The sequence below is a fragment of the Platalea leucorodia genome (assembly GCF_965183815.1).
Source record: "Platalea leucorodia genome assembly, chromosome: 1".
NCBI classification, from domain to species: Eukaryota; Metazoa; Chordata; class Aves; order Pelecaniformes; family Threskiornithidae; genus Platalea; species Platalea leucorodia.
The window spans coordinates 116419908-116437914 of record NC_138823.1 but is presented as its reverse complement, the minus strand read 5'-3'; the positions used below and the strand labels follow the sequence as shown (position 1 = coordinate 116437914).

General features: G+C 42.9%; 1 protein-coding gene across 1 annotated transcript; it reads left to right on the top strand.

Annotated features, from left to right (window-relative positions):
- Nucleotides 1-884: 884 nt before the first annotated feature.
- SFRP4 (secreted frizzled related protein 4) lies at nt 885-10581 on the top strand (the record flags this gene model as incomplete). The annotated part of the gene is given in 7 exon segments (XM_082316075.1): nt 885-1037; nt 1039-1504; nt 1675-1755; nt 1848-1913; nt 4561-4759; nt 7786-7849; nt 10393-10581. Coding segments are annotated over 7 exon segments (1218 nt in total).
- Nucleotides 10582-18007: the final 7426 nt, after the last annotated feature.

The window sequence follows — 18007 nt, the reverse complement described above, 5'->3', positions numbered from 1 at the left end:
CCCAGTGGAGGAAGGGCCCATAGGTCTTCTCCGCGCATGGAAACTGGGGTGGGAGAGAGCCCCTTGGTCCCGCGTGGGCATGCCGCTGCGCTGTGCCAACGGCGCGTGGCCATGGAGCACCACGGAAAGAAAAAAACAAAATATCTTGGAGAAAGCCTGAAATCCCTTCTCCCACCCATTTGCAGATGCGACTGGGGGGGACACAGAGGTGGGGGGAGCGCAGCGGGGAACTGACTGCCCGCAGAGCAGCTCCGCACCGGCCCCGCGCCGCCCCGGCCCCGCCGCCGGCTCCCGCCTGGGCTCGGCCCCCGCCGCTCCCCTCGTCCCGAGCAAACCGGGCACAGAGCGACTTCCCCGCCCGCCTCAGGCGCTCCCCCGTCCGTGCCGAGCTCACGGAGGTCACTCTGCAACCCCCTGCAGGCGCCGGGAACAGCCGCCGGGGCTCCCCCGAGCCCGCAAAAAGTTTCTGTTCCGTGTCCCTTGGGAAAATGCAGCGCAAAGTTCAGCTCCGCAGGAGGGGGGCTCCGGCCGCGGCTCCCGCCTTCCTCCCGCCTCCTCCTCCCCTCTCCCCGCGTCGGAGCGCCCGGCCCCGCGGCAGATGCGTGCGGTTTGGGTTTGCTTCCCCCCCTCCCCTTCCACCTGAAGGAATTTATGACACAGTTGAAAACTGAAAAGGAGCTGGAGCCGCGGACGAGAGACGCAGTGATGTCGCCGGGGGATTAAACGGGGTGGAGGTGATGTCACCGTGCCTGCACAGCAAAACACACGCACACGCGCGCACACACACACACGCACACCCCCTCCCACCCCCCACCCCCCCCCCGGAGGAGCGGTGCTGCCAAGGGAGCGCGATCGGCCCCACGTCACTCGTGCCACCGGTATAAATGCGGTCCCGCGATGTCCATGGCTGTCGGCGCGGCGGCGGCTCCCGCGACTCGACTGCAGCCGGGCGCCGGGAGGCAGCGCCGCTCCGCGCCCTTCGGCCGCCGCGACCCGCGGGGCGGCGGCGGGCGGCGGCGGAGGAGGAGGAGGAGGAGGAGGAGGCGGCGGCGGAGGAGGAGGATGCTGCGCGCCTTGGTGGCGGTGTCCCTGTGGCTGCGGGTGAGCCCGCGGGCGCAGGGTGCGCCGTGCGAGGCGGTGCGCATCCCCATGTGCCGCCCCATGCCCTGGAACATCACCCGCATGCCCAACCACCTCCACCACAGCACCCAGGAGAACGCCGTCCTCGCCATCGAGCAGTACGAGGAGCTGGTGGGCACCGGCTGCAGCCCGGTCCTCCCCTTCTTCCTCTGCGCCATGTACGCCCCCATCTGCACCCTGGAGTTCCTCTACGACCCCATCAAGCCCTGCCGCTCCGTCTGCCAGCGCGCCCGCGACGGCTGCGAGCCCATCATGCGCCGCTACAACCACAGCTGGCCCGAGAGCCTCGCCTGCGACGACCTCCCCGTCTACGACCGCGGCGTCTGCATCTCCCCCGAGGCCATCGTCACCGACCTGCCGGAGGGTGAGCGACCGGGGGCGGCGGGCGGGCGGCCGGCCGGGGGCGGCGGTAGGGCTGGACCCCCTCTACCCCCGCGGGGCGCCCCGGGCGGGGGGGGCTGCGGGATCCGCACGCCCCTGCCCCGGGAGCTTCTCCCCGACAGCTTTCCTTCCCCGCCGCCCCTCTGTTTGCAGATGTGAAGTGGACGGACTTCACGCAGGGCGTGCTGGTGCCGGAGAGAGCCCCGGAGCCCGACTGCAAGAGCCGCGGCCAGGGTGAGCCTCGGGCACCCCCCCCCACCTCCCCCTCCCCGCAGCCAGGCCCCCTCTGACACCCCTCAACCATTTCCCCTTCTCTTCCTTTGAAGAGCGATGCAGGTGCAAAAAGACAAAGCCTACGTTGTCGACCTACCTGGCCAAGAACTACAGCTACAGTAAGTGCATGGGGGAAAACGCTTCTCTTTGCCTGTCCCACCTCTCTCTGCTCCCCTCGCGAGTTAGGCAGCTCTGTGTGGGTGCTGCACCTACACCAGGCCCCGTCCAGCAAGCACGGCGTGAGGACGCTGCTCCACCACAACCTTTCCAAGTGGTTTTTTTTCCCCAAGGACACCTAGCCGTCCTTTTCCAAAACCCACCGCTCGCGCACACCTCGTACAGGCAGTAGCAGTCATTACACAGATGGTGGTGCGTTTCTGATAAAAGCAGTGAAATGTTGGTAATGCGCAACAGGTCGCTCTGCAGAAAGGGTGCTCGCTACGGTAAAGGCTGCTCTAGTAAGTGCAATTACATCTAATATGAGCATGACCATGTGCTGCTTGGCCAGCTCCTGTTTTCATCCAGCAGGTGGAATAAACAGAGGTTTATCACCTAAATAAAACGTGTAAATGTGAACGAAGCTGAAGCAAGATAAAAAGTTATTACTTAGCAATTCATATATTCTTTTACTTACTAGCCAGAGTTTCATCTGGGGCAGAATTGTCAGAAATTAATTGAATTCAGTGACAATTTGCACCATCCAGCCAATGAGTTGGACGATAGTTTTATCATATGTTGCATGACATATTGGCAATACAAGTAAGTGTTGACCCCTCTTCCCCCTTGATTCCTTCCCCCTCCCCCCAGGTTTTCTGATGCTGGGCGTCAGGTAGAACTCTAATGAAGACTAGATAAATACCAGATTAAACGTCTGTAATGTCAATAGAAACCCCCTATTAGCTGTGAATTTAACATGCTGGTTATGGTCTTTTGCACTTTATGGGCTTTTTCTCAGATGGCAGTTGTTACTTCAAGGGATTTATTTAGTTCTTATGCAACAGGGTTATTATATCCATTCAATTCCTATTTGTCTGATATCAAATGAAAGTTAGTTTGTAGTTCTTTGCTTCTTTGTTAGTATAGGAAAAAAAAATCCAAACCCCAGTTCGGCAGGAATAATCGAGTTGAACATCCAACTTAGGCAATTGTACACTTTTTTTGGCATTTATGTCATATACTCTTTTTATAGAATTTCTTAATCCATCTCAGTACAACATAGTGATATGTTCAGGTGGGACAATGAACTTCCACAGTTGTCTGAAATATATGAAAAAGCAGTGATATAAAATGACTATTCCAAAATGAAATACAGGTGTTAGCCATACAAATTCTGATTCCAGTTACTTCAATGGGAGTGTTGCTTAAATAAAAGCTGTAAGTTGGGGTCCAAAATTTAATTCCATTGAATTAGTGAAATGAAGATTTTGGTTTTGAGAGGTAGATTTTTATTCAGCCTCCTCTGAAATAAATAGACATGCTCATATGGAAAATGAATTGAGAGACAAGACAAGGCAGAACAAGCTGCAAATAAAATCAATTTTTTTCTGAAATCCTTTAAAATAATATATACAGCCAAGCTGTACTTCTAGCTGGTCAGAACTTCGTTTCAATCAGACTTGAAAATGGATTGTGAGTGTCCGAAACTGAAGTCCCTCGTGTGTTTTGTGGCTGTTACACATGTCCTGATAAAGTTAGCACATAAAACCCAGACTGCATTAAAATTGCTGGTCTCCTGCTTTCTACATGTGAGGTTTATTCCAAACGTTAGGAGGTCCATTTGAAGGCCTTTGACCTGGTGGCTGCCAGGGACAGCGTCAATGCAGGCTGATCACCCTGTGATCCGTTCGCTTCTCATGCTTCTTTCACTGAAGAATTTTGTGATAATAAGACCTTTCCTATTTTGACATTTCCTAGAGACAGAGTCCTTCGTGTAAAAATCGTGCTTCATTTCTCTGATTTGGTACTTCTCACAAGAGAGAAGGGGTGAAATGCGGCAGTGGTAGGTACTGCCAGGGTTCGCAGGTACAAAGCTAGGCAGGGATCATCCTCAGAGCAATCTACACAGTTTCACCTTCTTGCATCGATGCAGACATGCAGTTTTCCTCCATAAAAGGTAAAAATATGAATGTTTGTGTGTTCAGAGTCAGAAGAACCCATTTTAGAGTCTGTTTATATGATGATCTTACTATTGATGGATAATCCAAAGGCAAAAGATGAAAAAAAGTGTAGACCGTGTAAATCACGACAATCCTAAGTCTCTTAGGTTTTGGCTACTTGTTTCAAACCTTCCCTTCTTTCTTATATTTAAGAAAAGACTTCAGTTCATGGATGCAACCTACAGGGAAATGATTTTATTATTGAAAAAGCTGAATTCACGCTAACTGTCTGTGAGGTAAATTATTCGTTACTTAATTGGAAAGAGCCAGATGTGGCTACAGAACAGGTTTGATTTATGCGAGGGGTTGTTCAGGTCTGAATCAAAGGAGCTGCTTATGTCTATGATTCCAGGCAAGATCGCTTGGCCTGATCTGGCAAAGATTTAAGCACATGTTTAATTTCACAGTTGTCAACGGTCCTACTGAAAACCAAATTGGGATCAGGCCTCTGTTATTCTAAGCCACTGTACATGCCCACACATGAAGAAGTAGTTCTAGTTTCACAGCCAAAACAACAGCTTTCAATTTAATAAGTTTTATTTAATTTTGAGATGTGTTTAAATTTCTAAGACTGTTTGTTGTTCTCACACCTCTATTTTTCTAATTGCAGTCATTCACGCTAAAGTAAAAAGCGTAGAAAGGGGGAACTGCAATGAGGTAACGACTGTGGTTGAAGTCAAAGACATACTCAAGTCTTCGACGTCAATTCCTCTGTCTCAAGTGCCTCTTCTTACAAACTCCTCCTGCCAGTGTCCACCTCTTCAACCGAAGCAGGATGTTCTCATCATGTGCTATGAATGGCGCTCAAGGTGAGCACAGGCGACGTGGTGAAGAAAAGCGTTATAGCTGGCTGTGATAGACGGGAAGGAGGACCAGCAAAGCTCCATTCCTCATCATGAGCATGTTTTGCTGATAGTTTTGCTTAGGATAACTCACACATACACCTACATGTTTCAATTACCTTCACAATTAACTTTTTCTACGTAATCAGCCTCAGCTCTGAGCCACAACGCGGTATTCACAAAACCTGGCTCCCACATAGAGCATAAACCCTGGTGGCATTAGGTGCTGCTAGCATATTGCTTAATGCATCGTGCAGCAGGTCAGGCATCTCCAGCTGTTTGGGAGTGTTTTTCCAGGACCACTTTCCATAGGTATGAACTGCTTCGTATGCTACAAGCCCGATGGTGGCTGTAGATGGTGGTCCATGTTGGCAGGACCATGGGGAAGGCATAGTTCTGCCTCACCGACCCCTGGGGAGGGTACAGGAGATGATACACATCTCCTGTCTGCAGAGCTGCTGGAGACAGAGCCAGGCCCTCTCTGCTGGCCTATCCATACTTCGGACCGGTGCCATCAGGGAGATGTTTCTGATCCCACAGCTGTACTGGGACCAGCCAAAGCTGCAGCCATTGGAGCTCCAGCTCCCGGATGGCAGATGAAAAGTAAATACTCTCAGAGCAGCTTGCCAGTCCCGCTCTATGATTAAAAGACAAAACAAAACTAGCTTTACCAGACCTTTCATCTGGCAGTCAGCCTAGCCCCAGGCAAGGAAGGAAATCCAGCATGCTGGTCTGGAGGGGAGGGAGTGATGAATCACCGCTCCCTTTTCTCCCTGGGTCCTTGAGGCAGAATGGGACATCCCATCCCTGTTAGCACCCCAAGTGTACCAGTAGCAACAGACGCCAACAGGACAGGTTGTGGCGTGGTAGGTACGTGGGGCTCTGTGCTGTGGGTCAGAGGTAAGGCTGCTCGTAAAATGTGCAGGCGGGTTTTGCATACAGTGATGTGACTGTTAATTGAACATGCACACTTGTAAGGACCATAGAACATCTACGTGCAGAACTTGATGGGCTATATCCATATTTTCAATTAGTTTTATGTTGATATTTTAAGTGTGTTCTATAGGTGTTTCTAAAAGTTGCCATCTGATACCTTATTACCTTAACTTTTTTTTGTGAGCTAACAGGCATAGTATTTTACTATTACATGGCATGTTGCCCCTCCAGGTCTGGAAGTATTTCACAAAGATTAATTTAGAGCCCTCTACTTGTGTTAGCCGTTTTATGGATACATACTCTGAGTCACGCAGAAGGACCATGACCAGATTGCAATCGAGGAGCTCTGACCTGCAGAGCTTTGCTGGAGAGGACCCTCAGGAGGCTGTCAGGGAGAGGAGATTTCAAAAATGAAAGATCACAATCTCCTTTTCCATTACTATGGAAAAACACACCATTCACTGAATATTTTGTGATGATTTTTAAATGTCACTGAGGTTTTTAATTTCATATAGTGTATGAAAATGGATTTGAAAAAGAAACCTAAACTATTATATGTGTTTCTGTTGAACTCAGTGGCATGCAAACTTTTTTGCAGTTACAGTTTTGAGTTACAGTATCTTTTTAAAATGCCAGAAGAAAAATGGGTGGTAGCTGTATCTCCACTGAAGTCAATGGCAAAACATCCATTGCCTGCCAATAAGGTTAGAGTCTCACTCAATAATTTGACCTGAGCAGGAGCTTTATTAGATGTACACCGTGTTATGGTTTCATTCATCACGATGTGGCCTTAGCGCCTATCCTATATGTTAATTCTCCAGTCTCTCCTCAGAAAGAAAAGATGTGTATCATGTTGGTCTTGATTCTCCAGGGCTTGCACTCACTGTAGTACTTTCATGTTTGGGCAAAGTGGATGCACAGTGGCTAACAGCTACAAGTGGCAGAATTTTGTACTCTTTTTGAACTGGTATGAGCAGCAACGCTGTTCACGGAAAATGGAGTCAGGCCCTGCTACACTGTGTAAACCTCACCCACCAGCAAAGTCCTGTATGAAATTATGTGCATTTATAATGACATTTTGGTGTCTTCAGCCAACACTGATGTTTAAATAAAGACCTCCAGAATTAGGGAAATGATATTAGGGCATATTAAGGCCCAGTATCTCAAAACAAAAAAAAGAAAACAAAAGAAAAAAAGAAAGAAGGAAAAAAAAGTTACAATAGTTAAATAGTTAGCAGTAGAGGACATACAGAAATTCCAGCATCCCTGTGCTGTAAAATAGTTGTTTCTAGGGTGGGACTTAGAAGGTGTGACATCAGACTGCTTTAGAATAAACTATTTTAGAAGCTGCTTAAGGCAGGTACATTAAATAGTCACACTTTTGTTTTGTTCATTTCATAACATCTAGACTGAGTATTTTCATACAGGAGCCAGACAGGTTTAATTGGTAGGCAAATATCACTGCCCGTACATATTCTCAATGTACTTTACAGTACTCATTAAGTAGTTACATGTAGGAAACACATAATACCATCATAATGTATTTATAGGTAGCAATGGAGACAGTTGTAAGTGGTCAAATACCATATTACCATTCATCAGCTGAGCTTTATTAACTGGTGCATGTAAAACCTGGCTTTTTTTTTCATGGGATGTTACCCAACCCATCACTTTTTGTTAACAGTGATCAAGACAGGACAATATTCCCCTGCAGAATAGTTGCAGGTGAGAACAAAGGGCTCTGAATGCTTTCTCAAAACTGGCCATGTGCTGCAGTTTCAGCTGTAAAATCTGATTTCTTTTGAAAACTATTTTCTGTTTTTACAGAGTTTAGAACAGAATTTCAGAAGGATCTGTATAAGCATTCAGAAATCCGTTAGAAAGCATTTAGGGATGGAGAAAAATATTTTTCTGCCTATTGTCCCATAAGCAGAAACTGTCAGTACCAGTACCTGCTGGTTCATTTCAACCTCAGTCTGCATTAAATCATCTGGAATGACATCTCAGGCATCAAAATCAGAAATATCTGTAACTTGTATTTATTTCTTAATTTTCAGGTTGATGCTTCTTGATGGATGTCTAGTTGAAAAATGGAAGGATCAACTAAACAAAAGATTTAAGGTAAATACCAGCAAAGAAAAGAATGCTGATGTTCTTGATGCAAAGTTGAACACCTTTGTTCTACTTCAGCATTGAATAACTTGCTTGACTTTCAGATATCCATAACACCTCTGGGTATTATTATTTTCACTTCAACATTTTCATACCTCATAATTATGTATAAGTGTAAGTGAAAATTTGAAAATTTTAGTCTTGCGTTTTAGGGTCTGTAAAATTTTATTTCTATTTGATCTGGAAACTGTCCCTAAGTAGGATGGTTGGATGATCTTTGTGTGAACTCTGGCTTATTACAATAATGACTTTAGGAATTTCTTTCATATCACTGCTAAGGCAAGTAACTGTCAGATAGGTGATATGCAGATGAGTATCTAGTCCACATTAGGTAAGAAAGGAAGTTAAAATCCACTGCACTGGATAAATGGGCTTTGCTGCATTAAAGATTGCAGGCTGGAGACACAGACTTCTCACCAGTTACCTCCCACTAAGGACCCACTGAAAGTATTGGGCATCCCCTCACTGGTTTCAGGGAACATTGGAAGGAAAAGTCTATAGTATTGAGACCTGGGAGGCAGGAGTAGCAGATGCTTCTGCTTTTTGGGGCTTCAGCATAGATAGCACTTGCTATCACTCCCTGCTTGTAAACTCCTCTTTATAATGGAAAGAAAGGGTGGATCAAGACAATGTCTGACTCTTCCTCACACTTTTAGAGATGGAAGAAAGTTATTTCTGGAATTCAGAAAAGGTTTCAGAGCATTAAGGACATAAATGTATGTTTATTTTAATTATGAGCTGATTGGCAATTGATAGAGAGGGGGAAAAAGGATGCATGTATCCATCAGTAGAAGCTTTTTGATTACAGACCAACTTCTTGCAGGATATTGTTTTTGATGCTTTTATCATTCCCTTTTCTCCTCACTTAGTCATGTCAAACCTATGTGTGAAAAAGAAAATATGCTTTAAATCTTTAAAAAATAAATACATTGCAATTGCAGATGATACCATGTGGGATTTAGGAGAATACTGACATATGAGTCAGACTCTTGAAATCCCTTAGCTGTCAACTTAATAGCCTATTACTGGCAGGCAGTGTGTTTTAGTGGCCTCCTCACACTGTTTTGTCATTTCTAATTGTGTCTTGAAATCTGTTTGGACATTCATTTCCAGACTGTCAAATAGATACATGACTGCCAAACAAAATGCTTCTCAAAGTATGTGTCATTCCTTCTGATATTAATAGTTTCATAAATTAAATCCTCATTTAAACATGTTCGAGTGGGACACACCTAAATGCCTGCTGATAGTTTTTGTTTTATAAAGATGCGTATAATGACCCTGACTACACAAAGATAGCCAGTATGGAGCTAGGTATCACAGTGGCTTCATTTTAATGCCCATCATTCACCTCTGAAGACTTGCATCCAACTTTTGTCTTGAGTTACCACTTAAAATGAATGTTTTGAGCTGTCTGTGGACCACAGAAGACAGCTGTTAACATAACCACAACATGGCTGGTCTCTTCTCTAGCCAGGACGAATCTGAGTTGCAACAGGGTCAGTGCAGAGATACTAAATAGGAAAGCTGGAGAGCACTTCTCTTGCTCTGATCACTGCGCAAAGCCCCTGCCTTTGGGAGTTCCAGAAGAGAAAGTTCATTAGTAGAGGGGAGAGGTGAGACCCTTTGCAGGTTCTACTATCATCTACCTTGCTTTCCTTAAAATAAGTATTTCTGTTTCTAGAGCTGAAAGACTGCAGTCCCTGCTGCACTGTTGTGGATCTCTCCATATTTTGGCCCACCTAACCCCTTAACCTCACCGTAAAAATCTATTTTCTAACCACTGCACTTTTGGGTTTGGAAATCTGACAGCCATTCTCTTTGTTGGGCTCGTTGATCTAAGGGCTTTTCAAAATTTCTCAGGGATGCTGCTGAATAAAGCTACAGGTGCGTTATTCACAACCATCCCACTGCAACTCTGAACACCGTGATTTCAGTGGTCATCTCTGTTGCCTGTCTGTAACATAAGCTCTTTCATGCCCAGTCCTCTCCACCCCAGGGGAAACCAGAACCAGAAAGTAAAGACCACCTTCCCTTGTAGCTGTGTGTTTAAATACATATTGTGAAAGGATAGTCTGCTTTCTGCAGACTTTTCTGCAGAAAAGCCAAGTGGCACGTTCAGTAAGACAGCAAAGAAGGGGTTTGCAAAGGAGTCCCAGTGTGCAGATCCTGTCTTTTTGATGGCATGGTGCCAGCTCCCCTGGATTTCTGAAAAGACATGAGATGAGCATTCACATGCAGCATGCACACGAGATATGCAGTTGTCATTTTCATCAACTGATATCGTGCAAATTCCCCCACCCAAGAACATGTGGCAGGTTCCCCCTGAAGACAGCCATAACATACTGACATCAACGGCCCTGCAGGATGGAGCACAAAACCGTTAAAAGCAGTACTAGTTTCAGTAGTTCAGGATAGCTTTGATTAAAACATAATTATTTATGATTATGTCCTTTCCTAACTCAGCCTCTTTGTCTTCTGCATTTCCACAGAGGTGGGAACAGAGACTGCAAGAACAAAAGCTGCGAATGGCCCGCAGTAAGAACCAGAATGCAGGACGCAGTGGTCGGAGCGGACCCCCAAAACCATCAACCAAGAACACCAACCCACCGGTCAGTGGCCCCAAAAAGGCCATTAAAGTAAGAAATGGCCAGAAAGAAATCAACCCTAAAAAAGTATGAGTGTGAAATTTCCAACAGGAGAGACTTTTCCTTCATGACGAGGGTCACAATCTGGCTTGGTCGGCATGTTTTATTAATCCAGAACTCATCAACTTAAAAACTCATGGCAGTTTCTACATAGACATTTTTGCTGCACTTCACTTTTAAAAGGTTTGCTTTTCATTTCAGGCCACTGCAAGCCATAGAGTGTAGGTTTGCACTAATATGTGGTAGGCATATTCAAGCTGACTGAACTTTATCTTAGGGCTCTGATTTGCAATTCTGGGTAGATCTAGCCTTGGCTGCCAGAAGTTTTAACTCCTTATGCCGGTTGCCAGCCCTGCTTCCCTGCCAGAGGTTGGAGAGCTGCATGGGGCACCTCTTCCCTCCTCAGAAAGTGCACTGGTTTAGTTGTTGGTGAGTTAGTCTGTGAGTTAGTCTGTGAGTTAGTCTGGTGAGCTAAGAACCATGGCAGCTGAGGTGCAGCAGAGGGATGGTGACCTCTGGCAGACATCTGGGGCAGCAACCACTGCAGCTGCTGGAGCTGAATCTATCTGCTATTTGGAATCACAGCCCTTGTTGAGAGCATTCAGAAGCATAGTTTACCAATAAGCATCTGGGTATGCATTATGTGATTATTTTTACCTGTGTGCCAGAAATATGCTTACGGTGTCAGTGCTGGATCTTGTGGGTTTGTGTAGCAAAAATGTATTGAAAGCAGACATTTAATTTTTTTATTGTACTTCAGGCTGGCTTCTGTTGTTATAATTTCAAATATATTTAAGCATCTAATTGAAAAATCAGTATTTTTTAAAAGGACAGATTAAAGAGAAGCAGATCTGTAGAATTCTTAAAAGTAACACTTATGTTTGCTGTAATATAGCTTTGTTATGAAAACTGGAATAGAAGCATTATTCTAAACATAACTGACAGCTACTGTACAGTATTAAAGAGAAGATAGGGCTTCATGTGGCTCAGTGTTCACTTGGATAATTTTTTATCATTTGTCACCATGTTTCTGAATCTTTCTCTGATACCAAATAAATAAATAAATAAATAAATAAATAAATGTGGCTTGTCCCTGTTCCTGAACTTCTCAAAACAACTGGCTATCTGCAGTTTTGCTGATCAGAAGGTAACATTTACTCCGCAAAGGGTCACAGACAAAGCAGATGCTTTTATTTGTGTACTAAGTTTTACTGACAACATTTGCCCTGTGAGGTATTAAAATAGCAAAGGTGATATAAATCTAATTGGCATAACTCCAAGATGGTATTTATGCTATTCCTGCCCAAGCTCTACCTGGATAAGACAATATGGCTAGCACAGTCTGACTTCTGTTAACACATAAGAAGATCACCTGCATTGACATTGTAAGAGCTCATGATAGACATCTTAAAGATCTTCAATAATTCCTGCAGCAAAACTAATGAGTAGACTTGGCAATTCTCGTATCTATAAAACAAAATGAGCATTTCTAAAATAGAGAGGGTCTATGTCAGAAAGAGTTCTGTGTAGGTTAACATAAAGAGTTACAACTCATCATATCAGTATAACGATCTATGTTATTACAAGAATTCCAATGAAATTTGCATATATGAAATTTAAGGCAGAATATGCTGGAGTGATTTTGGTAGCAGCAGTAATACACTTGGTAATATGCTAACACAAGTGGAAGACATAGATGCCAAGTCAGAATGCTTAAAACAAAGGGTCAGAGGTGTTACAGAAAAATTGAACAATAGTGTATAGGCTAGTTCAGGGGGAAAAAAACAACCCTACAGGATCATTGGTTGAGTTTTGAGCCGTTGGTTAAAATATGCAAAGGTCAGCATTTGAATGTAGTCCTTCCTGCTAATTCTGGGCAGATGCAGACCTTTATCTCTGCAGAACATCTGCAGAATTAGATTCAAAATTCAATCCAGGTGCCAGAAATGCTGAACACATATTGCGTCTATTGACTTTAGTGGGAATTATGTGTCTAAAAAAACAGACCACAAACTTCAGTGCCTAAATACAGACTATAGGTGAAATCTTAATCCTGTACAATGAAATGGAAAAACTGAAATCGAGATCAAAGGAGACAGAATTTCACTGCAGGTGACTGAATTAGGTGAGTTTGAAAATGCTGACTTAAGTAAGCATGATCTAAAAGATCAGCATGATTGGAAAGCTTCTAAAATAGTTTTGTCTACTGTGTAGCAGGAGTTCTTAAGCTTTGATTACCTATTAATCCTAATTTAAAGTACCCCAATAAATATGTATAAGGTTAGCTATTAAAAATGAATGACAGTCCTATCAATGTGATGTTGAAATAACAAATACCAAAGTTCTGATATTTCATTTCAACGAGTTTTATTGTGAACGTTGTCAAATGTGGTGTTTGTTGAATGAAACCTTTGGAACGGCTAGCTAGACTTCATAGCAATTTTACATATTATTTTACAACTGTTAAAACTTTTTTCATTTTTTGATATTGGAGAAAAAAATATAAAAAATATTTTCTACAGAGAATTGCCACCATTCGTTCTGTAAATTACCATTGTTGGACTGAGGATTCCAGTATGCTGGAATAAACTTTGATGCACCAAGCCCGGTGTTTCCAACGTCCTTGATGTTTTTTGTGTGTGCTTTATGCTGACTAACTTTCATTCTTATATTGAAAAAATATGGAAGAAGGAAAGTCAACACAGCAAAAAGCAGGGGATATCGTAATACAAAGAACAGATGTGCAGACACGGGGGATGAATTAGTAAGGTTTCCCTTACTGTTCCTTTTGTTTTCCCAAAATCATTTTTTTCTACTTTTTAAGCAGCCATGCGTCAACCCAATTCAACACTAATATAATTCACTCCGTTTTGAAAATCCCTTACAATTTTTAACTCACTGCGACATCAAATGCTGGCTGAATGCAGACCCAGAACATCGCCGTGCTCCAGCCCGCTGCCCTGCCCTTGTGAAGGTGCGAAACAGATGTTGGAGCGTTGAGGGCTGTTGGAGCACTGAGGGCTGTTGGAGCAGGCAAATGTATCCTCCTGCGTCCCCACGTGACCCACTCACCACTTCTGCTCCCCAGCATGTGGCAAAAAGTCAGATTCACCTCTCCTTGTGCACATCCGTGGCCAGGTGTAGTCATTGTCGTGCTAGTGCACCCCAGGACCGGAGTCATGGAACCTTGGTTTAGCAGAGTGGGCAAATAGTCCGCTGATGGAGGAAAGTAATTACTGTGCCGATTTACAGCTGAAAAAATTCACAGGGCAAAACTTGAAGTGTCAAATGTTTTTTCTCAGTGTTACAGCTGCGGGGCTTGGCATCTTTTTCATATAAAATAAAAATTGCCTGGAACACCGAACAGATGTTTCTAGTGCATTTCTTACTACCTCCCACACAGATGTACCCGGTTTAGTAAGAAGTGCCATTGAATATTTTCACTGAATGTTCTAACCTCAATTCCAAAAGAATGAAACCTGAAAAAATATTTACTCTAATTGTGAATAATTGGCCCTGTTTTAGAAGCTCACTGTAAATGCAAATCAGAACTCTCTTATGAACCACATTTAAAATAACGTCATAAACCCCCCTCCAACACGACCTGAATGACCCGGTCACTTTAATTCAACTCAGTGTTGCTGCTTTGTTACTTTTATCCAGTCATTGCATGTAACTGAGAAATACTTCCCGTACAAATAAAAAGAAGATTTTCCAGTCCAAAATACTCAAACAGCTCTTAAATTATTTTATCCAGCATTCTAACCTAGATTCCAAATGAATGAAACCTGAAAAAATATTTACTTCAGTTATGCACAACCGACACACACTTTTTGGTTGGGCTTAGTCGTTGAATGTAAATGCACATTTGAAAACGTTTCCTCAACCAGATTTTTCTGGTAAACCACATCAGCTCCAATTAATTTTGTAAATAAATATAAAACCATCAATATGGGTCAACAAAGATTCAAAATTCTGTTTCCATTTATGGTAAAAAGTAATAACTTGCAAGGACCTACAAATAAGTATTTAATTTCTGTAGAGGTACATTACTTCTAATTAAACCTAGTCAAGCATCTACATTTGATTTCAGCTGCTGACACTGTATTTCTTGTAACATCTCCGAAAGTGAACACCAGCCTTAATGGGAGGTGAAACAGGATTTCAAACTTGCTTCTTAGAGATTCAGTAAATTCAGAGGGTTCCTGGTAACCTGTTAATATCAGACTGTCTCCTGTTGTTGCTGCCAAAAGGCTTGTGGATAAACCAGTATGGCAATAAGCATAAATGAAAGTATTTGGAAGGGAGGGCGTAGTCCTTTTCTCTAGATGGGAATACTGAGATCAAACCCCAAAAGTACCTTAAATATGTCAGATGGTGTATGTTACAGGTAGAAGGTTAATGGATGCATCAGAGTGATCAAGAGATGCCCCAAACAGACCAACACCCTAACTATTTTAATTCCTTCTGGTTACAGTATAATGAAAACTTTAGTTTGTAGATACTCAGAGAACATCAGCATTTATCCTCTGAACAAGGCAATCAGAAAGCTAATCATTTCCTCACAAAGAACTGTGGATAAAGTGAATAGATACTTGCGAGGTCTGACCTGCCAGTGCAGATCATTCAGCGGCCAGAGCAAAGGAAAAAGAGTGCAGCAGTACACAACCACAAGCTGATTGACTCCATCTTCTTGGCGGGGAAAAAAGCTTTTTCCCCACTTCTCTTATTTTATTATGCAGTAATTCAGTACAAATACTCACTACAATCAGACATACTAAATCATCTTAAGCGGTATTTTGAGATTTAGAACCAGTTTGTTTATTATTTTAAATTGAAACAGATCTTTAATATAGTCTTAGTGTCAGATTATGATTTCATTAAAGTTCCTAAACAAGGAAATATGTGGTCTGTTGTACAAATAAACATGTCCTGTGGTTCCATTTCTCTCCTGCTGGGACAAAAATCAGAAGAATAATTATGTTATCTTCTGTTAGTGTTGGAAGAATTTTCATCACAACTCTGCACTACCTAATTCTGCGCTGAACCGCGAGATATTTTCTAAATAAACGGCTATGAAGGTCACATTCTCTTTTGGTCTGGCATTTAGGTATGAGATAAAAGGACAGAGTCAGACTTTCTGTAAGATTTGTAGGCAGAGGAGCTGTGTAAATTTAATTGCAAGGAGATTTTCATCTGTGAGGCTCAATTGAGTTTATGTTGGAACACATTCCTCCTGACTCTATAAATGCAAATGTTTGCTGATCCCATCACAAGTGCTCAAACTCTTAAACATTACATCCATGTCTATGTCACAGTAATATAAAATTCGAAGAGTGGATGGCAGTCTAAATTATGTGTACAATACCTAAATCTTGAGTTAAACTTTTAAAGAGACAAAGTAATCTGTTAAGATATTGACAGTGTTTCAATTGCCATGCTTTTGAATACATGATATTTTGATAATTCTACAAAAGTCTGTAGCTCAAAGATACACAACCTTTGTGAATCTGAATCTCTCCATCAGCTGACTGAAACAGTTATTTTTATTGTTTTGAAATGTAACTCTTAAATTCCTCCTTTCCAAAGCTGCTAAAAGACATTAAGATCAAGAACATATTTAGGAGAAGCAAATAAGCATTAATAAATTAAATGTTCCCACATTTCAATTTGGGTTTGCATACTTATGCAATGGGTAGAAAAGCTGTCATAGATCTATGCATAATATTTCAATGTAATCTACTGAATCATTTTAACCAAGCACTTATGATCCCCCAAGCAGGGGTCATAAGTGACACACATGAATATATGAACCCAAATAAATGCAGTCCTTCAACAGCTAACAGTTAAAGCAAACAGAAAAAAAAATGCCATATTGCTTGAGAGTGATGTAATGCAGGATGAAAAATGACAGTTAAACAAGCAATAATTCAGTATATAAAATTATATCACACTTAACCAGGCAAAGATCCTGTACCCCTACAGCTAAGGGGCTTCTAAGATCCGTGCAATAAATAATCCACAGTATTCAAAACCTGTGTGTGATACCTATCAAACATTTACTCTTTGGTTGTGAACTTCCATCAGTAGATTAATGAACTCTTAAGACATAAACATATTTTGCTGTTCCAGCATTTCTCCTCCTGTCAAAAAATAATCCTATCTAAACCTTCAACACTGTATTTGCCTCATTGGTAGAGAAGCCATTAACTCTAGCAAGGATCTTGGGAAATTAATTGATGTATCTGAAATTGCCCTACTCAGTCCTTTTCTGAAACTGCTTCTTAGTTTAAAGTACAGTGTGCCAGCACCTAAAAGACACAGAATGCTGAAATAATGCCAGGAAGAACGGTTTTAATGGATTTTTGAAGGAAAAAACAAGCCAAAAAACATACAGCAATTCTGAAGTATTTTTCTCAGAACTCACCTCACGAGGCGACATACAAATTCTGCACTAATCACAGCTTCCTACAGGCTAGCTAGCCTCAAGTCAAGTTTATGGCAGTAAAGCAGCTGTAGGTGAAAATGGGCCACTGGGAGAATGCTTAGTCCAACTTCTGCTGGAGGAATGTCTATAACAACAAATGCCCCATCACAACAGAAATATTTGTCAGGAAGCTCTTTAAAAACAGCCAGTTGTATTAAATACGATAGGAACAATAAAGAAAGTGTGAGACAGACTTCATTCTTTCTGGACTTCGCATTTATAATCAATGCTGTAAGTAAATTGCTTTAATTGAATGGCATTCTTTAGTATCTCAACCTTCAACAGACTCAGACAACAAAAGTGAGAATATATCAGCTACAGAAGAATTTTTGTGTTCTTCATCAAGGCCAGCCAAGTTAGACTGAGACAGAATACAAATTCACTAGTTTGGCAAGGAGGTATATGTCAAGAATAGTTGTTATGTAAAAGACCTGACTTTATATTTTACTTCATCTTATATATTTGAATTGAGTAAATGGACTGGAAAGGACCTTCTAGTTTATTATCCTACTTGTGACAGTAATCATTAGAAGATGTTTAGGGAAAGGATAAATAAACAATGTTTTCAGTGCCCTGAGGGAACCAATAGGCCTTAATAGCCCTGAGGAGTCTCACCTGGGATGCATACCCATACCATTGGCCAATGGGCCCAGGAGCCCCATTTAAGCCCACACTTGGGCTTAGTCTTTGTCTGAGCTGTGTTGCAGGAGTACCTGTCTCTGGTCCTCTTGCTGTTGTTCCTGACTGGACCCTTGAATGTGTCCTGGACCTGGTTCATTACTTGGTTTGTCTGGAATTGTTGATGGATGTGGCTACCCAGTTCTGCTTGGATGCTGTGGGGCTGTGCCCCACTGGTGAGGGCACAGCCTGTGCTGCGGTCATGCTTAGTTCCTGGCTCCTTCTCCCTTGTGGGGCATTCCCACACTTGCTGCTGCTCCCTGCCCATGTTGTAGCAGTGCCTCCACTACCTTT